Genomic DNA, 20,408 nt, shown 5'->3' with positions numbered 1-20,408 from the left:
TGCCAAACAAATACAGCAGTCAGTCCGAAAATGCGCTCAACGAGATCTCTCTCATGCGAACGCGACTTTCGACAAGCGAGTGTTGTTGTAAACGTGACTTTACCACGGAACAGTAGTCTTCTCTCTGATAAAATCAAATCGACCAATCATAGACCAGGTTTGTGGGACAAAGCTAATCCGACTGTTTCGCAACAACCGTTCTCGCGATATTGACCAATCGCACCGACAATTGGCCGAATTTGACCAATCGGGGCTGTGTTCCGAAACTCCGTGGAAAATCCTACGCAACGAGCGTAGGACCCGTGTAACCTTCCTCTTTCTCTGACTTCAATGGAGTAGATCCGCTCCAGTGAGCCGCAACTGCACCTAATCGAGTCTGGGCTTCGACGCATCTGCTGTTTGTTTCGTCGACGTGATTCCGTTATCTCATTGCGAGAAAGCCTTGAGGCGCGTATTGCTGGCTAATATTCATACGGTTGCGATATCGCCTAACAGAAGCGAATAGAAGTGTTGCCATCCACACAGTTACCACCCACCGTGACACATGGGCGGGTGATTCTGGATCGGTCGGAGAAACGGACTTCGCCATTTTCTCAGCGTGTAAACTTTCTTCTCCGTTAGCGTGGCCGATTGTCGTTGACGTTCGACGTTCGATCGACGAAGATTTGCGAGATCGTGCATGAGCACATCGAGTGCGGTCGCATGCGACATCGCCGGCGACATGAATCAGTCGCGTAATTTCACATCGTTGTTAAATCCGAGCTATCTGCAGAACGCTCAGCAACAGCAGCAGACCCCCACAGGCACGGCTTCGGCAGCGGCCGCAGCTGCGGCCGCGGCGGCTGCCGCGGTAAGTGCCGCGATCGCGAACGGCGCGCAGGTGAACGCAAATCCGAACTCGATGAGCAATAATACTACGTCGTTAACCCGAAAGCGGGAAGCAGAAGGTAAATCGACTTTGTTGTCAGATTCTCTTTTATTCTCATTTGTTTTTTGGGCTTTTTGTAAAAATTAAAAAAAATTTGATCCCGATTCCTACAGATGTTTTATATAACGTGTGTCTTGTTATTTGTTAAATCTTTTGAAAGATATTTTTATATTTACTGAAGACACTTTGTTGCTTCTGTGTAAGCTCTTATTCTATCGAACAAATTTTAGGTGATAGTAAGCAGGAGAAAGAATTGAAAGAGGTAGAACGTAAGAAGAGGAAAAAGACTAGATGGAGTGGTAGCGAACATGACAAAACATTTATACCAGGGATGCCTACGGTACTACCAACAAATCTGACTCCTGAACAGGAGAAAGCTTACCTCTGTAAGTTTCTTTCTCTTATTTAATATTTACAGTATCATTTTCTTTCTAGTAAGTTAGTACACACACATGGCTAGGGAATTCTTTTAAATATTTTGCCTCTGTACATAAGTTTCTAAAACCTAATTTATAGAATAGATGGAGTGATGTAAGTATATGATGATGTGTATATATATATATATATTTATATATATATATATTGATAAAAATTCAAAATTTTTAGAGGTAAGCATCAGGAAGCTTCTTAAAAACTATTGAATCATCAAATTTGGCAAGAGGGATTGCCAATTTTGCTGAATAATTATCTGATCATTGATATATTTTCAAATGCCACTAACTTGTTTTCAAGCAATTTGTATATTTCCATAAGACTTTTATATTGTTTATCATTTAGATGTCATTAATAATTCAAGATATGATTTTCAAGAAATATAAGTTTAATTAATGAGCCATGTAAGAAGCAACTTAAACTTTTTACTTGGGAACTAATGATTAACTGTGATGTTTAACTTTAAATATACACAATACCTTGATAATATTGTTGTTTTTTTTTTGTTTTTTTTTTTTTGTTTTTTTTTGAAAAAGCTTATTTTATAGAATGTATATGATTATGGCAAATTGGCAATATCTAACTGTTGGGGTTTCCGCCCCCTCTAACCCGTTGGTTTACAGTTCAGCTGCAGATTGAGGAAATCAGCAGGAAACTACGCACCGGCGATCTTGGAATTCCGCTTAATCCTGAGGAAAGGTTTGAAAGAAACTTACATACCAAAAAAACGTTATATCTACCAATACCTATCTACTGACCATACAGCAGCCCGTAATACAGAAGCCTTAAAGAAAATATCTCTATATGGCTCAGGTTCAATTAGTGTGGGAATACCGATCCATCATTTGAAAACACTGGGCTTGATTAGAGCCCCCACAACAAGAAGATGAATTTTGATAGTATTGGTTTGCCCTAATCAATCTATTTTAATAATTCAGTTTTATTAAACACTGCTACAAGTCGCGGTTACGCTTCATTTCACATTTCTTAAAATTTTATTTAAAGAATCCAAAAGCATAATCGTACGCACAAAATGGGTTTTCATGACAAATTGATATCGATCATAAATTAGTAGCAGTGTTTAAAGAGAGCAGTGGGTATTCTAGTTGATGTATATTTCTTAAATAGATACATTCTTTGCACACATAGAACAGCTCTGAGATGACCTGTTGCAATCGAGTTTGATAAGCGGATAAAAATTGTCACAGCACCGATAACATAGATTCTCTTATCAATTTTGTTAGTACATGAGAGCTTTCTGCATGGGTCACTTAGAGTGAAAAAAGTTCTGTCCCTTTACGCAGGCTGCCGTGATTTGCACGGCACATCTTGAAACGATTAATAATTTTAATAGGAAGATTCATTATTGCTAATTACAATCTTAATGAGGAAATCTTTCAGGAAAAATATCGGTTTATTGAAATTTTAACAGAGAATTTAACGTTACTTTCAGGTACAGGTCTTAAACATAACGAATACACGTATACTTTTTCCTAATAATTTATTCCAATAGGTTTATAACTTACCGATTTTAGCTGGATCCATTATTTTTATGTAATTGTGTTTTTTATTAATAGCATTGTGATATAGTGAGATATATACTGATTGAGATATTACATGATATTAACTAATGCAAAAGATTATTTTAATAATCACAGGATCTGTCTTAGCAGCTGACATCATACCGATATCTGCCGTGCACAAACGTGCAGTCTCCCAGTGGTTGCCTACTGTAGAATATTAAATAATATGCTATATCCGGCAGTGACATTAATTTTTCTATTCTTCAACACATATTAGGAAACTTAATATATACAGTTTTTTTGAAAAGTAATCTTAACAATTAACACATTTAAAGCTCTGATTATGTAATCGAAACACAATATACATTTTAATATTAGCAACTCTATTGATCACGTGCAGTTGCAAAATTTGTGGAACGTTCTTTTTGTTAAGATTTTTTTTTTAAGTACAGTTTCTAATAAAAGCAATATTCTTTATAATTGCTGGATCCTCAAACTTTTCACGATTACTATAACATTTATAGAGAAATTAAATTAATATAAAAAAAAAAACACTAGCACAGCGCGATGATTTAGTTACATATCTATCACAATTTTATGAAAAAAAAAATTGTCTATCGGAATAAATGTTTTGCTCGAAATCACAACGGTTTTTCCCCACTTATTCATACAGTCATAGTAGGTTCAGGTTGCTTGTATATTAGTATCATCTTGATGAAAATTTATATCTTGATATGGGGTATTACCTTTTGTATTTTTCAGATCTCCATCTCCCGAGCCTATTTACAGTAGCGATGGTAAACGGTTGAACACAAGGGAATATCGTACGAGACGTAAATTGGAAGAAGAACGTCATAATTTGATTCAGAAGATCCTGAAAATCAATCCGGAGTTTAAGCCACCGCCAGATTATAAGTAAGTTTCACAGATATTATTTCTGTTATAAGTAACATTTTTTCTAACTAGCTCTGCTCATTAATTGTTTTTTTTTTTTCTCAAATACTCAATTTATCTCTTTTGTTTCAGACCGCCAATAATAAGAGTTCATGACAAAGTGATGATTCCCCAAGAAGAACATCCTGATATAAATTTTGTCGGTTTACTCATTGGACCACGTGGAAATACGTTAAAGTGTAATTGCATTTTGCAAGCTATTATCAATCGTATATAAATGAATTTTAAATTAAAAATCTTGATTTATTTATATTTTCTTTTGAAATCTAGCCATGGAAAAGGAGACAGGCGCAAAAATTATAATTCGCGGCAAAGGATCCGTGAAAGAAGGAAAAGTAGGCAGGAAAGATGGACAGCCTTTACCAGGCGAAGACGAACCCTTGCATGCCTACATTACCGCGAATAATTTAGACGCTGTGAAAAAGGCTGTAGAACGAGTATGTTTCTCCGTATTATTTTTTTTTTTTTTTTATAATTCTTCTGTAACTTGTAAGTTACGTTAACGTGAGAAAATGTATAATGTAATTATGTAAGATAAATGCATTGTAGCGTTATAATACTAATTGAATTATTGCAGATACACGAAATTATTCGTCAAGGTGTGGAAGTGCCAGAGGGACAAAATGATCTACGACGTAATCAATTACGTGAATTAGCTTTATTGAACGGCACTTTGCGTGAAAATGACGGTCCGCGTTGCACCAATTGCGGTGCTCCGGACCATAAGTCATGGCTGGTGTGTATAACTTTTCTGTTATGTTTTTTCAAAACAAAGAATTAGAAAAAAATACCGCTACGACATACTAATGCGATTTTTTAATTTTTTAATTTCAGTGTCCAGATAAGCCAAATGTAACAAATAATATAGTATGTTCGAATTGTGGTGGTGCGGGACATATCGCTAGAGATTGTAGATCCAAGAGACCTGGTCAAGGTGGTCCGGCTGCCGCTGGAATGGGAGGAATGGGTCAGACTGGAGACAAAGCCAAAATAGATGAAGAGTATATGTCGCTTATGGCCGAATTAGGAGAGGGACCACCACCAGACAGGTCAAAGACCGCACAGGCCAGACAGCAGCAGAATCCCAATCCTAATCCTAGCTATCCTGGACTCTTCGATAGGTAAGAGCGACAAGTTGTCTTTTTTCTCCTTGTTCCAATCTAGACCGAAAATGAATCGTTCTTTCCTTTGCTTTTAGGCAGCAGCCTCCTCGTGCATTAATGGCAGCTCCAGCGCATCCACCACCGCAGATGATGCAGGGAGGTCCGATGATGCCACCACCTAGCATGGCGCCACCGCCGTGGAGTCAAGGTGGCGAAGGAATGAACAATATGAACATGCAATGGCAACCACCGGTGAGCATGCCGCCCCCACCGGGCGTGATGCAGCCACCACCGCCGCCGCCTGGCTCCACTACACAGCCCAACATTCCTCCGTTAATGCCGTGGATGGCCAGCAACAATCAACCACCACCACCGGGCCAGATGCCACCCACGCAGATTCCGCCGCCTGGAATGGGAATTCCGCCGTGGCAGCAAGGTCAGCAGGGACCGATGCGACCACCACCGCCGGGAACGGCGCCGCCCCCCGGATTTCCGGGTACCTGGCAGCCACAACAAATGGGCGGCTGGCCACCGGCTGCCCCAGTTCCACCACCGCCACAGCAACAAACTCCCGCGCCACCGGGGATCGATTTGAACACGCTACCGACGTTGCTAGCCCAGCCGCCACCGCCACCTCCGCCCACTAGTTAGTTCTAATCACAATGTGTCGTAACGGTATCATTAATAAACAAAAAGTTGAGAGAATTAAGCAGAAGAAAAAGATTACAAAGCCCGAAGAGAATTGTTGCATTCAGATAGGGAGACGTAGAGCAAAATTTAATTATAGACCAGAAACTAGAAATAAATATCATTATGACTAGCTTTGATTATATTATTTTGTACACAGTTTTTTTTTTTTTTTTTTTTTTTTTGTCTTGATATGCGAGTAATCACTGGCATAAAGTGTAACTCTTAATTCTAAGTTCTAAAAGTTGTGTGCTTTTATGAACTGTGTTGATCACTAGATACATATATATATCGTCAAAAAAAATGTAGGCACAGGTTGAACAGTCCTGTTTCGTTTTTCAGAGTTTTGAATTTGTTTCGCGCGCTCTAAAATTTTTTATTTAAAGCACTGTTCTAAGATATTTTTTGTTTTGTAGTCTATTCCAGTCCCGGATAATTGCTTCCAAAATTGCAAAACCTATCAATGTTGAAAAATTGTAATATAGATAAGAAAGAAAAAACCATACTTATGTGTCCCTAATTTCACATAATTAAAATATAAATAATATTTATATATATAAGTGCTATAAATATATATTTACTATAAATAACTTATAAATACAAGCTGAATTTTCCATCTTCATGCAAAAAACTGAGATTTCCATTTTTTTTTTGTTCATAAGTTTAATATTATTTAATATTAAAAACTTTTAACATGTTTTATGTGTGTTAAATACGTTCGCAATTATAAAATAATTTATGATAGGAAATGAAGTGAATTGCTTGCAAATTAAATAAGATATGACAGTATAAGATGAAATGAACTCACTTGGCACTTTTTAATTGGTGTGTTTGAATGATTGTTTCATATATTTATAAATTTCTGAGTCCAAATGATAATAATGTATTAAATAAAATTAGATTGTATTATACACGCACACATAGTCAAATAAGTATATATACAACAAGTATATATACAAATAAATAAATTCACTTTTTGTGTTTTTAATATTTTGAAACAAACTATAACATCATTTTCTCGCATATAGTATTTTTTCAATTATCTATAAAATAAAAGATTCTGTGTCTTGTTTGTGTGTTATCTAAGATACATATGTATCTAAGATACATAATAGGTTTTATACAATGTTTTCCTAAAGGAATACAAAACAAAACTTCACAAGATTCGACTCATTGTTTTTTAATGTAATGTTAGTGTTAATTATATGTTAATATAATGTAACATTAAGAAGATTAATTTATGAAAAAATTTGCTTGGCATGTATTTCTGATTAAATAATAAATACCATGTATGTAAACAGTGTGTACGGTTGAGTTGCAGATCAAATGTTTACTTTTTATCATTTGTCCTCGCATTTATAAAATTTTTTTTTGTTCTCAATTTTCAGAAGAAAGGTAATTTTAACACATGTAATATAAAATAAGAGCGGTATTCTATTTAATAACGACGATTTCAGCAGTAACACACATTTTTATATATTATACAAATTTTTTATCTACAAGTTACATCACAAGATGCAAAGCATTATATCCTAATTTATCTAATGATCCTTGAGCTTTTTCTTTTCCTCAGGATACGTTTCGTAATACCACTTCTCATATTCATCCTTCATTTGTTCACGACGCGCGAAGTACTTGGGATACTGAGCTTTTTCCATGGGATCCCAAAAATCTAGGACCCAATCTTCGGACTCGGTTGTTCGATTGTACGCTCCTCCTGTGATCGAATTTGCATATCGCGACGGTATAGGATGTTGTTTAAGGAAGACTTCTTTCTCCCCTTCTTCCAACAGATACTTCGCGTAACGTAAGTCCTTTATATCCTTGTTTTTATCGAATCGTTCTCTCAGCAGCACGGCTTGATATCTGCAGAATATTAAAAATTTGATTACGATACACGTTCCTGGCAAATCGCTTATGTATTACATCTCACTTCCATATGTAGTTCTTAGCTGTAAAAACAAAATCACACATCGAGCGCCGTCAGCTGACGTGTACCTCCACTCGGGTTGTTTGTGATACCAATCCCTCGTAGTGCGTAGAGCACGCTTGTACAGTCTGCACACTTTTTGCGCGTGCGATATAAGCTCCGAGGGAAGATGCGCCATCGATTTTAGTCGGAAAATATCACAATTCTTTTCCACAAAAATCTCCAAAGCAAAGGAGTCAGATGCGCGCAATTGCACGAACACGACGATCACTTAGCGAACAAGTTATCTAAGCAAACAAGTAGGTTTGGTTTTGTCGTGTTGCAACAACTATAGAGGGCTGTCGTACTCCGTTCCACTGGAAATCGTTAGCAACATCATTTGACTGACATCTTACGAAGGCAATCAAAAATTGTCCATCACGTAGCAGTTTTCTCATTGGCTGCTCGACGAAGTATTTTCCGAATCTTCAAAATTCTCTATCCAACAACCTATCAGCGTTCACGAAATCAGGTCGAGATTCTACAGGTAAAATGGCGCGTATGCAACCCCAATATTAGTCGCGATTTGCGACAATTTGTCACAGGCAGCAGACGGCGCGTTGTTGATTTACCGTTGATTCACGTTTGATCATCGTTGGATGTAAACGATTATTTATCGAGTCCTGAGACGAATTTTTGAATCATTGCAACGCTATCGAGCGATCATCAATACTTTCGGTCACTTTTCACAGCAGCGAGCGATTTTTTTTTTTTGCTTAACCTGCGAGGTACGATAATTCTCATTCGCGTCCGCTTGTTTGTTCGGCAAAATTATCACGTTTGATTATTGATAGACGACGTTGTAATGTCGTAATGACGCGTGCACATTAAAATTCGTTGTGATGCGAACGACAAATCTTGACACGTCCGGCTTTACCTTCGGCCGGGCGAACGACGGCGGGAAAACGATCGTGACATAAAAAACATTTTTAGCGCGACGTGTTGTGATTATTTTTAATGTTAACTTTTGTTGTTCGCAGGTATTTTGCGTGCGTCGATTATGTGCGACATACGCGAAATATTGACAATGCCGCCCGATTCCCAGCGGCTGATGGAGAGAATAATAGAGGCGATCAAGCAGCATCCGGTTCTGTATTGCAGTGAAGTAACTGGCTTCAGTGGCAAAATAAATTATCTCAGACAGAAAGTCTGGGAGCGTATCGCAAATGAACTCGGAGTAGAACGTATGTGAAAAAATTTGTGTTTGTGATGTTAGATTTTTATTTTTGTTATTTACACTTCGTTGTAGTTACTCTTGTTTTCCTTTTTTTGCTCCAATGATGAATATGTACACATTATTTATCTCTTAATTCCAAGCACAATTGCAAGCAGTAATCAACAGCGGTGAACAAACTCATGATTACATTGAATATTTTCTGCAGCAACATGGTTGAAACTGAAGTGGAACAACATTAAGGACACATATTCCCGCATCATAAAGCTCACTCTCTCCAAGACCGACGAAGAGAATGCAACAAGAAGAAAGTGGTATTTTGAAGATCACCTGAGCTTCTTGAAATTACCGTAAGAAAGTTTTTTTTTTTTTGGTAATGAGATTCAATTGTGTAAGCTCTTTTGCTCAAATAAGAACGCTTTGACAGGTTTGAACCAGACTATGTACCATTTTGTTTGGAGCTGAGTAAGGAATATATAGACGAAATATATTCAAATAAAACAACTCCTGAAGGTTTACTCGAACAGTTGGAAGATCCAACTGAGGAGGAATATAAAGATTATGAGGTTCTGGAAGAAACACCCGGTGAACAGGAAGAGGAAACTGAAACAATAGAGGTATTGGACAACAGTGAGGACCAGTTGATTAGTCAGAGTACGAAAACTCAGCATGAGCAGCAGATGCAACAAGATGCTGACAGTTATGTTCCACAGAAAAAGTCAAAGTATCAGAAGAAAAAACTTCCGAAAATGACATCGTCCATTCCTTATAAAAAGCCAAAGAATTCAATTCTTAAAACCGGCAATGATACAAGTTTAACAAACAATACTAATAACACAGCTTCTATTTTTATGGCAAATCAACTGCTGGCGAAGGAATTGAAGAAGGAATTTAAGAACAACAATAAAGACATTGAGATGAATCTTGAGCAAGTTTACGTGACTCCTGAGAACAAGAGTAGTATAGAACTGTTTTTCGAGAGCATGGCGCAGACGGTGAAGAAGTTACCGCCAAAAGCACAAGCGGATATCAAGTTAAATATTTGCAAGATCGTTACGGAAGCAGAAGTGGAATATGTAAATTCAGGTCAGAATGCAGCGAAGAACACTCAACACTTAGTGAAATCGTCCTCTGTGTTACCAAAAATGGTACTGATACCTTGCAACATGTTAGATAAGAAAGATAGTAAGAAGCAACAGTTCTAATTTCAAACGATCATTGCAGTGTATTTTGTTTCTTTTACATTTGCAAATGTATTTTTATTGTTTAGTGTGAAATTATAACTATTGTGTTGTGAATCACTGAATAGTTTGCCAAAAATATCAGGTACTTATTTTTATATTATTTAAGATAATTAAGACAGTACTGTATGCGCGGTCGGAAAAATCGGAACAATATGATGATGATCTCTCACCGTAAATCTTTTCCGTTCCGATTCTTCGATTTGCATTTGACCGCATTCTGACACTATCAAGATTTAGAAAAAACTGTTAAAAACTTAAGTAATGTAGTTAATTATCAAATGTGTTTATAGACAAACAGATAAATGTATGTATTTTTCCTAGCATTTTAATTTGTTTTTAGCGTATGTTATACGTAAGACATATAAAAAAAAGTTGCATCAAGAATTTTGCAAACTGTATTTTTGCTTGTTGCTTGTTTGGTGGCTGTGTGAATGTGTATGTATATACACACACACTAATATATATCTCAGATGGTCCAGTACTGCCTTAAAGTTATTTTCTCAAAAAAAAAAAACAATAGTCTGTAAACAATAATTATAGACAACTGTACTGTATTTAAGAATCTACAAATATAAAAAAAAAAAAACACTTCTCTCAAAATTACACATATATGTACATCTTGAAAAAATCTTATATTTTTGTAATAAAACATGTAAATATATTTTATAATGTAAGTATGTTTAAATAAAATTAAGACAATTTATAGATAAGAATATATACAAGAGCGTATGTTACTTACAGTGCACTGTGCAGATTTAAAAAAAAATTTGTTTTCTTCGAGACTGTCTCTGATAAAAACGCTGCTTTTATCGGCACGCACGTATGCCTCACGTGTCGCAATGTCTCGTTATCAGTGTAAATACAATTATTAAATGATTTTTTTGTGATAAACAATGATAACCATTTTTATTGTTTCAATCATATCATATTTTTCAACCGATAAATAGTCTAGGAGGCTAACAATCTTCGCAGTTCTCAGTGTTTGAGAGTTTTCGGCGTTTTGACTACTGTTTGACAACAATTCGTTACGCGCAGGAACATGCTCCGATATTTGACACGCAACAGAAAGCACGTTGATTTTTTTAAACAATGCACGACGATTCAATTTTTTAATTCCACTAGGAAACAGGTAATTTTGTCTCTGATATTTTTTTAATTAAAAAAGATCGCGCGCACGTTGGAGGTTAAATTTTTTCACAGCACGTGCAGTCTTTCCTTAGCAAAAGAGTCATTAAATTGAATTGCCAGTTTGTTTTGAATGATTTTTAATGCAATTTATATGACGCGTAACGTGATTGTGTATATTAAAATTTACAGAGCTCAAAGGCGGAAGACAACGATAAAAATGTGTCGAAATATAAAGAATTTGTGGATACCACCTCTCCTGGAAAAAAAATGATGAAAAGTATCAAGAAGGAGTGGGCGAACTTAAAAAACCTGATGTCATCCAACAAAGAGATTTCAGATTTTACAAAATTCTTCAACGAATCTGAAATAATTCCCGCCCAATGTGATGTACTTATTATTGGCGGTGGTGCGATAGGCAGTTCGGTAGCGTACTGGTTAAAGGAGAAGTTTCACAAAGAGGAATTCAGAATTGTTGTAGTCGAGAGAGATCCCACGGTAAGATGTTAATTCAGGTGTTAGTTCAAGGCTTATTTATAAGTCTCTTGAATACCAAATGAAAGAACTGTGTTTATTGATTATTTTAGTACGCCAAAGCTTCCACAACTCTTTCAGTGGGCGGCTTGCGCCAACAGTTCACTCTCGAAGAGAATATTGAAATGTCACTGTACGGCGCGGAGTTCATGAGAAATGTCAACGAACATTTGGGTATTCCGGGACAACCACCCATAGATTTGTGTTTCCACCCGTATGGTTATTTAATTCTGGCGAGTGAGGCAGGAGCAGAATCTTTAGTTAAAAGTTCGAAACTGCAAAATTCTCTGGGAGCCAAAAACATAGTTCTTACCGCGGAGAAGTTGAAGAAACGATTTCCCTGGTTAAATACTGACGGCATTGCAGCGGGATGTCTTGGTTTGGAAAAAGAAGGATGGTTTGATCCGTGGTCTCTTTTGTGTGCCTTCAAAAATAAGGCTAGCTATTTAGGAACCCAATATATCAATGGCGAAGTTGTGGCGTTTCAATACAAGGAGTTACCTGGGGCCTTCGATAAGAATATGAATCCATTAACAAAATTAAACAGGGCAGTTGTGAGTAATTTGAACAGAAATCATTTGGCTTGCTCATAAAGTTTTTTTATATAAACTTCCAGTTACGTGTGTGTAAACTTTTAACATAAACACGTGGTTCTCATCAGATTCAAATGAACGACGGCGAGATTAGGTCAATAGAATTTGCTATAGTTGTTATAGCCGCGGGCGCATTTAGTGGTCAAGTGGCCGAAATGGCTAATATTGGAACGGGTGAAGAAATATTGTCTGTACCTTTACCAGTGGAGCCCAGGTAATTTCATTGAAAAAGTATGTTATCTCTTGCTTTTTTTTTATTGTCACTTTTATTCGCATCTCCGTTTTGCAGAAAAAGATTTGTATATTGCTTCAATAGTCCTGACGGACCTGGTTTAAACACACCTATGACGATCGAACCCAGTGGATTGTATTTCAGGTACGAGTGATATATATAAATATACATATACATCTGTATAACAGATGATATAGTAATTGAAGGATAAGATTGGAAATGATTCCCATACAGGCGAGACGGTCTGGCAAACAATTACATTGCGGGAAAATCCCCAGAACATCACGAAGAACCGTCAATAGAAAATTTAGATGTCGATTACGAATACTTCGACAACACGGTGTGGCCTTTGCTAGCTCGTAGAGTATCAGCGTTTGAGGCTCTAAAGGTACATATATATATAGGTTTTTCTTCGTGCAAAGAGTAACTTGAGTGAACAAAATTTTTATAAAGTACGATTACATTGTATTCCAGATAAAATCCTCATGGGCTGGATATTACGAATACAACACTTTTGATGAAAACGGTATTATCGGTTTTCATCCTTACCATAAGCACTTGCTGTTCGCAACTGGTTTCAGCGGACACGGTATCCAGCAAGCACCCGCGGTTGGACGTGCGATAGCTGAATTGATTCTGCTCTCACGTTTCGCAACTATAGACTTATCTAGGTTAGGCTTCGAAAGATTTTTGAAGTCCGAGCCCATGAGAGAAATTAACATATATTAGATTTTGGAATAATTAGGAACAATAGAGAAAATAAACCTTTTGTGATTTTTTTGTATGTATTTACTGTATGTCAACATGATACAGAGGCACGTAATGTCTGTCAAGTACGTGTATTTATGTATTTTGTAAATATATGTATATGTATATATGTATATGTATATTTTTATTAAATGTGATAAGAATCCTAGTAAAAAATTTAGTTAATCTCTCCGATATAAACGTTTTCTTATCAACAATAATAATATGCAATACGACGACGTAATGATGCCATCATACAATACGGTTTATACATAACTTAACATTTTTTTAAAAGCCATGAATGCAGCAGCTTCTCTTTCGCCAACAATTTCTAATATGTTGCGAAGCTCGCTGAGAGAAGTATTGGTTTGTATCTACAAAGAAATTATTGACAGATTATATATGCAAATGGATTTCTCATATAAAATAAAACATTCGGCAAGAAAATAAGAATCTTACACCAATATAATTCAAAAGAAGCATCGACGGACTGATCGAGCTCTGTTCAATAGTTTTTCTTATAAAATCATCAAAGTTGAAATGCTGGACCAATTTTTTCCATCCTTCTGTCTTGTCCAATATGTTTGCTAACTGCACTTCTTGTTGCACATCCATCCAAACTTTTTCTGTATCATTTATATCTTCTTCTTTACATTGCACTTCTTCTTTTAAGAATGCATCACTTTCAGAAACGAGCTGCAAGATCTACAAAACACAAATTATAATGCTTGATTAACAAATGTGTACATTTTTAGTTATGTATTTTTTGTCGCAAAACGGTTTCAAAAATCGTTAAATATAGCAGAATAGATTGGAAGAACAGCAATTCCAAATATAAAAATTGCAAAATAAATAAAATCCAAATCAATAGTATAAAACGCAGTTTGCTTCGACGTACATCTGGTTTGTTGGATGCCAAGTCGAACGACGATTGTCCGCTATGTTCTTCTACATTTTTATAATCCAAATCCTCTTCTTCAATTTTTATTTTTGTTACTATATTCTCTTCGTCTTCTTCGACCTATGACAAAAATAAAACTTATTTAAATATAACGAAATCAAATTTTAATACGACTTGCATAAAAATAACTCATAAACAGAATAATCTCGTTGTTTATGATCGGTTTGATATTTTATATTAATATAAAATTCATTGAGCAATGCCTCCAAATCATTATCTTCAAATTTTTTCGGCTGGCCAGGTCGCTTCTTGTCATCCAAGTCGAGTTCACCATCTTTAAAACGTGCAAACCACTTCCGACACGTTTGCTCAGCTAGAGCATGTTTACCGTACACATCTACTAAAATACGATGAGCTTCAGCAGCACTTGTGTTCATATGAAAGTAATGAAGTAAAACTCCCCGCAAAAACACTTTGTTCGGCACAAATTTTGACATATTCAATATTCAATATTCAAATTATAAAAAGTGTTGTTATTTATGATTAAAAAAAAAGGTTATGAAAAGCAAATAACGTCCAATGCATATATGTAATACTCCTATATTGCTAGTACGGTGCCGACCTGAAGCTCACCGTTACGGTGCAGACAATATAGTAGCCTCTCTCTCCAGCTGCTTTGTGCGCATGCGGTGAACATAATGACGCTCGACCATCTATGCCCATATTTGGACTTCGTGCGTCTCCCTTTCTCGGGCCTTGTGCCTCTCATTGCGAAGATACGCGACTAGCAATATAGGAGTATTACATATATGGTCCAATGACAGCTGTTTCACGATGAATACATTACTGTAGGTAACAACGAAATACTGTACTACCTACGCCATCTCTTGTAAAACGCTATAAATTAATTCCAACACCTAATATTTTTAAACAATTGCATACATACGTTTGGTGCTTCCGGTTCGTGATGATAATTCTTTATATGTGGATCGGCACCGTGTTTCAGTAGAAGAGCACAGATTTGTTTAGCTTTCGATCCTGGCGTAACCACGGCAGTGTGCAACGCTGTGTTGCCGCTGAAGTTTCGCTTGTTCACGTCTATCTTGGTCTGTCGGAATCAAAAATTATTAATGTGTGCAATTTGATTTTTAAAAAAACAAAAATCACTCAACGATCATTTTGATCTCACGTTTTCCAATAGGAATTTCACTATGTCGTTGTGGCCACCTTCGACCGCCACGTGCAAAGCAGTTCTTCCGTAAGACATATCGGTACTGTTGACATCTGCGCCCGCTTTAACGAGAGCCTGCACTGCGTGAAACGAGCCCGCTTGAGCGGCTAACTGCAACGGTGTCCACCCTAAATCCGTGTTCGCTTCAATGTTAACTGTTCTTTCATTTAACAAAATATCGATGTTTGCTCTTGCTTCTGAACCTATAAAGTATCATATACAATCATGTAAATTTATATATTGCATAAGTGGAAATATTTAAATACTTCAAGCTTTTTTTTTTTTTTTAATAGTCTCGCATTAATACGTACACTTTACAGCTTTGTGTAGCGGCATTTGTCCACAATGATCTGCTACATTCGGATCAGCGCCAAGCATCAGTAACGCTTTCGTAATTTCCGGATGGATTTGCGTAACGGCATAATGCAACGGAGTCTGTCGTGCAATAATTATCAAATAAATATTTATTTTAATTATTAAACGAAATGTAAAAGAAACTTTACCTACCTTTCCAGAACTGTTTTGTATGTTTATCAATTCGGCAGCGTCTGACTTCAAAACGCTCATGAGCTTCAGGATATTCTTTGCGGTTTCTTTTTGTCCATATCTTAGGGCACAGTGTAGAGGCGTATCTCCGTAAGTTGTTCGGTCTTTGAATAAGTTGACTATAATATCTTTTGTTTTTCCTGATTTTTTCTGAATATCTCTTATTGCATTGCACAGAATCTTATTAGCAAATAGTTTATCGTCGTCCTGTAGAAATATCGAAAACGGAATAATATATATATATAATAAAGAACGCAATTTTAACTTTACATCGTACGTCTCTATACGTACCTCATAAATAACATTTGGTGTTTTACTGTGTGCTCCGTCACAAATTAGAGTTCCGCTTTGTTGTAAGCAGTCTGTATAGACTGGAAAAATTTATTTGTATTAGTTCTTTTTTTTTTTTACTGTAACTTTTTATATGTATGGAACTATAGAACTATTGTTCGCGCGTAATACTTACGTGGTAAGAACTCGTCTGAATTCATATTGTTCATAAACGCCCGAAACTCAGTAGAAGGACATTTTTCTTCTAACAACTCGAGCAAATCTTGAGATAAATTACTATTTTGTTCGCTGTTATTTGAAGACGTACTAGGTAGCGGTGCGTTTGTATTCGGTAATACCGCTTCTGAAGTAGTAGTCATCGACGGTGCATTCTGATTACTAATTGCCATCCGTGCCAATTCCTCACTATTTGAGTCAGAAACTCTCGTTCTCTTCCTACCTAAAATTACAAAAAGTTGTAAAAGGAATTGCACTTAAAACAGAAATGCAGGAGAAAGGCTAGCAGAGATAAAACAAAAAAAAAAAAAAAACCAAAAAAACCAAAAAAAACTATTAGTATCTTACCCATCATGCGGTCACTAGGTTTGTATACAAACTTGATTGCGTTCGAACACTGTGAATCCGAAGGACGTTCCAGTTGAATAAAGACGTCTTTCGGAGACGTGATCGTTAGATCTTTATAGGGTGGAGTTCTAAAAACGCAGCGTGATCAATCACGTGTATCACGTGAAAAAATAAAATAAAATAAAATAAAATAAAATAAAATAAAATAAAAAATAAAAAGTAAAGTAAAACATCAGTACACAAGATGTGCGCATTTACCGGAAAACCATAGCGTACTGATGATGAACATCAAGTTCTGAGAAACGAGCATAATCAGACCAAACTTCAACTCCACTTTCCTCATCCACTTCAAAAAATCTGATTTTTATATTTTCTACGTAACACATAAATATAAATTATTAGCATCGACATATCGCAATATAAATGTATAGCCAAGTTCAAAGCGATAGCTTAACAAATGTGCACTTACTTTTAGCGACTTTTTCTACAAATATGAACACTTCTTCCCCACCTTCGCAGCTGCTGGTGTATTTATCAATTCTACATATTTTTAATTCCCCAGTCAACGCGCTTTCTACATCACAGTATTAATATTACATCTTTTTAAATAAGTGTGTTATTATTTGTTAAATAATTAATAAAACATTTCAAAATACTTTAAATCTCAAAACTTTTTTATAATATCGCGACAAACTTACTCAGATTATTGATTGGGTGGCTGTAAACTGGTTGTGTGATCGGTCTCATGATGTCAAATTCATCTTTTATGAATGCTTGAAAACGGAGAGCTACGCTATTTAAGTTCATGATCCTCTGATAATGTTCCGCATTGATTTTAATCTACGTAAAAAAAAAAAATTAAAAAAATATCGTTCGAAGACTATATGATTTGAAGTTTTTTATAAACACATTTTTAATAACATAATCTCACAGAGAGTTTCTCACAGAGAGAAGATAAGATTGTGATGTCAAAAACTCACTTTTGCTTCATCACACAAGTTGAGAGAAGCGTTTTTGTTAAGCCGTCTACGTTCTTCCAACTGCTCCGCACACAACTTCCGAACTATTTCGTCTTTAATGTGTTTTCTCGCAGTGTGTATTATGCCCATGTTTGTGAATCTGAAGCAGATCTAGTATTGATGTAACCGTGCCAATAATCCGATTGAAGAAGAAAACTGAGCTACATGCTCGAAATGCTAGTGGTAAGAAAAAAAAATAAATAAACGTACTCGGCTCTATGGTTATCGTGTCGCGAAACTTTTACTTCGTGTGGATCGTCAACATCTTCGTTATTTTCTCGTCTCACTAATCTGTGAGCATGTATCATTCTGTTGTAATCATCAGACGTAGCTAATGTACATCGTATTATTGCGTTATCCGCAAAATTACATAACTGGAAATACAAATAAACATTGTAACAATATTGTGCCATACGGGGAATGGTCTGGCGCGTTTGATTATGAATATATTTACCTGCACTGTAGGCACACACTTGTTTCGTCTACCTGTCAGAGACGAAACACCCGTCAGGCTTCCATGTGTTCCTACCATCTCGGATTTATATCGGAATCTGAACTTTTCTATTGGCTGTACCAAAATCTTAATGTACGGTTCGCCAAGTACTAGGTGCAAGAAAAAAGTTATAATAAAAACAAAGATGCAATTTTTGTTATTAACATAGCAGAGCAAACATTTGAATAATTTGTATGTTTATACAGCTGAGTTGAATGTGAACATATACCTGGGGTACTGTTTAAATTAGTAAAATAATCATCTGGAGAAAAGTATTCTGGTGACAGAGATGTTGATGGAGATGAAGCGCTCATATTTCCTTGAGATCCGCTAAATGGGCTTAGGGTATTCATATTAAATACATCTGGAAAATTTCAGAAAAATGTCAAACATATTATTCCACAAGATAAAACAAATTACAAATTCTTTTTTCTATATTTATGTAAAAATTCCTTCTCACTTATAATTAGTATTTTTAATTACATTTGTATTAGTATTTTTTAGTCACATATCTCTTATCTCTTCTTTATATAAAAATCTAGATAAGTGATGAGTAAAATATCTTATAAATAGTTATCAGAAAAATATTAGCAGCTTGCAACGCGTTAACAATCTATTAAACTCCTTTACAAACATTCTTTATGCGATTTGAAATTTACTTTTGTCAATAAACTGAAGCAACTAACTTTCTTTTTTTAAATTACGCGCTACGACAAAAGACAAAGAACGTGATGATGAGCACACTGTGCAATACAAAACAAGTTTGTACGAACATATTAATAACAATCGATCGTCGCGTGTATTGTACAAATCTATATATGCAAATCTCCGCCGTGAGCGCGATTCGTTGGAAACGAAAACGCGCACGCGGCGTCGAGATGGTGCGTCAAAAAGCGCATTACCGTTAGACGGGAGGTACGGATCCTCGTTATCCGCGATATCGCTGGCTGTCAGCATGCTTCGCATCGCCATGTTAAAGTTCTCGTACGCATCTGGCATTTCTGGCGATCTCTTTCGTAAACAAAAAAAAAAAACAAAAACAATTAAATACACACACGTACAATAAATGTGTCGGGATGTGTCGTGAAGGTGTTTCACTCAAGCACCCCGAAGTCTCGTGATAGCACCGCACGAACGTATCTTTTTAACAGCGTCGTCAGGACAACACTACGCGCGTGCTACACGCATTACTACTCACCAAACGCACATTTAATCAACTGTCTTTACATGTTTAAATGCGTCAACTTGCATAACCTTGAAGTAATCGGTTCTTCCCCAAGCAGATATATATGTGCTGGCCAATCAGTACGGTCTGTCTGGGTTTCCCACCGCGGACAGAGATGTGTCTACGCTGCGCGATGCCCCTGGCAAAAAAAAAAAACGCGTTCCCTTTCGTTCTTTCTTCAGAAATCTTAAAGTTTTCTCTTTTCCTCAAGAGAGCACGTTTCTCTGTCGCATGTTATACAAAGAATTTGTTGTAAAGATCAAAGAAATGATCAGGCACACGTTAAAAATTTTACATAATCAGTAAAAAAGATGACAAAAATTTATTGGAAGGCGAAGAGTTTTGATTATCTGTGTGCTGGGGAAGATGGATATTGCAGGAACTTATTCTTAGGGAAATTTGCCGCGTTTTTCAAGTTTTCGTAATCGGGGATCCGCCATTTATATCGAAACTGAGTGAAAATTATGTAGAGAGTATGAGTCGAGAGCAAATTGTTTTCATCTTTTCGTAATTAATTAGTTTTTCGATAACATATTGACATCATTATATATACGTACCTCGAATACCTTTTCTCACCCAATTAAATTGATTTCCGTGAAAATTAATCGAGCAAAGTGATCTAAGACACACTACTTGATGGGAGATACGTTATGTTATGTCCCTCATCGTAGAACGAGTCTGTCAATATATGTTACGATATCCCTAAAACAAAATATTATTCGATAAACTCGAGATAAATTAGTTGAGATAATTTATTAATTTATCAAGATAACACACAAGTAGTTTTCATATTTTTATAAGACTCCTGATACTCGGCTATAAATTTTATCACAATTGGAAAATTACTGAGAAATTTATATGTAATTAATTCTTGTTGTGCAATTTACGTTAAA

General features: G+C 36.0%; 5 protein-coding genes across 8 annotated transcripts; 3 read left to right on the top strand and 2 right to left on the bottom strand.

Moving 5' to 3' along the window:
* Positions 1-322: 322 nt before the first annotated feature.
* On the top strand, positions 323-5,788 carry LOC109852043 (splicing factor 1-like). The gene is made up of 9 exons (XM_020422819.1): positions 323-947; positions 1,159-1,314; positions 1,984-2,059; positions 3,646-3,798; positions 3,910-4,016; positions 4,108-4,274; positions 4,415-4,573; positions 4,672-4,958; positions 5,036-5,788. Exons 1-9 carry the CDS (start codon positions 680-682, stop codon positions 5,589-5,591), a joined length of 1,929 nt encoding a protein of 642 aa, XP_020278408.1. The 5' UTR covers positions 323-679; the 3' UTR covers positions 5,592-5,788.
* Positions 5,789-7,043: 1,255 nt separating this feature from the next.
* Positions 7,044-7,955, bottom strand: LOC109852042 (NADH dehydrogenase [ubiquinone] 1 beta subcomplex subunit 9). Its single transcript, XM_020422818.1, has 2 exons — positions 7,626-7,955; positions 7,044-7,493 (listed from the first exon to the last, which is right to left on the bottom strand). Exons 1-2 carry the CDS (start codon positions 7,733-7,735, stop codon positions 7,169-7,171), a joined length of 435 nt encoding a protein of 144 aa, XP_020278407.1. The 5' UTR covers positions 7,736-7,955; the 3' UTR covers positions 7,044-7,168.
* LOC109852041 lies at positions 7,955-10,464 on the top strand. 2 transcript variants are annotated; one of them, XM_020422817.1, is made up of 4 exons: positions 7,955-8,083; positions 8,577-8,780; positions 8,979-9,120; positions 9,198-10,464. In XM_020422817.1, exons 2-4 carry the CDS (start codon positions 8,597-8,599, stop codon positions 9,973-9,975), a joined length of 1,104 nt encoding a protein of 367 aa, XP_020278406.1. In that variant the 5' UTR covers positions 7,955-8,083; positions 8,577-8,596; the 3' UTR covers positions 9,976-10,464. The 2 variants fall into 2 exon arrangements, with proteins under 2 accessions (XP_020278406.1, XP_020278405.1); XM_020422816.1 differs by lacking the exon at positions 7,955-8,083 and adding an exon at positions 8,098-8,324.
* Positions 10,465-10,813: 349 nt separating this feature from the next.
* On the top strand, positions 10,814-13,380 carry LOC109852150 (FAD-dependent oxidoreductase domain-containing protein 1-like). Its single transcript, XM_020423032.1, has 7 exons — positions 10,814-11,143; positions 11,332-11,637; positions 11,727-12,227; positions 12,335-12,480; positions 12,556-12,642; positions 12,733-12,886; positions 12,973-13,380. Exons 1-7 carry the CDS (start codon positions 11,054-11,056, stop codon positions 13,225-13,227), a joined length of 1,539 nt encoding a protein of 512 aa, XP_020278621.1. The 5' UTR covers positions 10,814-11,053; the 3' UTR covers positions 13,228-13,380.
* A 15-nt stretch (positions 13,381-13,395) lies between these two features.
* LOC109852148 (nuclear factor NF-kappa-B p100 subunit) lies at positions 13,396-20,217 on the bottom strand. Of its 3 annotated transcripts, none has more exons than XM_020423029.1 (20): positions 20,073-20,217; positions 19,489-19,654; positions 19,193-19,301; positions 18,520-18,654; positions 18,252-18,400; positions 18,008-18,171; positions 17,759-17,897; positions 17,477-17,618; positions 17,248-17,352; positions 17,037-17,151; positions 16,779-16,906; positions 16,390-16,653; positions 16,215-16,294; positions 15,885-16,130; positions 15,689-15,812; positions 15,336-15,580; positions 15,093-15,254; positions 14,144-14,266; positions 13,705-13,950; positions 13,396-13,619 (listed from the first exon to the last, which is right to left on the bottom strand). In XM_020423029.1, exons 3-20 carry the CDS (start codon positions 19,287-19,289, stop codon positions 13,512-13,514), a joined length of 2,772 nt encoding a protein of 923 aa, XP_020278618.1. In that variant the 5' UTR covers positions 19,290-19,301; positions 19,489-19,654; positions 20,073-20,217; the 3' UTR covers positions 13,396-13,511. The 3 variants fall into 3 exon arrangements, with proteins under 3 accessions (XP_020278618.1, XP_020278619.1, XP_020278620.1); XM_020423030.1 differs by having other exon boundaries at positions 19,498-19,654; XM_020423031.1 differs by lacking the exon at positions 19,489-19,654.
* Between the last annotated feature and the right edge of the window lie 191 nt (positions 20,218-20,408).

This window comes from Pseudomyrmex gracilis, unplaced genomic scaffold (genome assembly GCF_002006095.1).
Source record: "Pseudomyrmex gracilis isolate BER0280 unplaced genomic scaffold, ASM200609v1 scaffold_24, whole genome shotgun sequence".
NCBI lineage: Eukaryota > Metazoa > Arthropoda > Insecta > Hymenoptera > Formicidae > Pseudomyrmex > Pseudomyrmex gracilis.
This window is presented reverse-complemented; position numbering and strand designations above follow the sequence as displayed.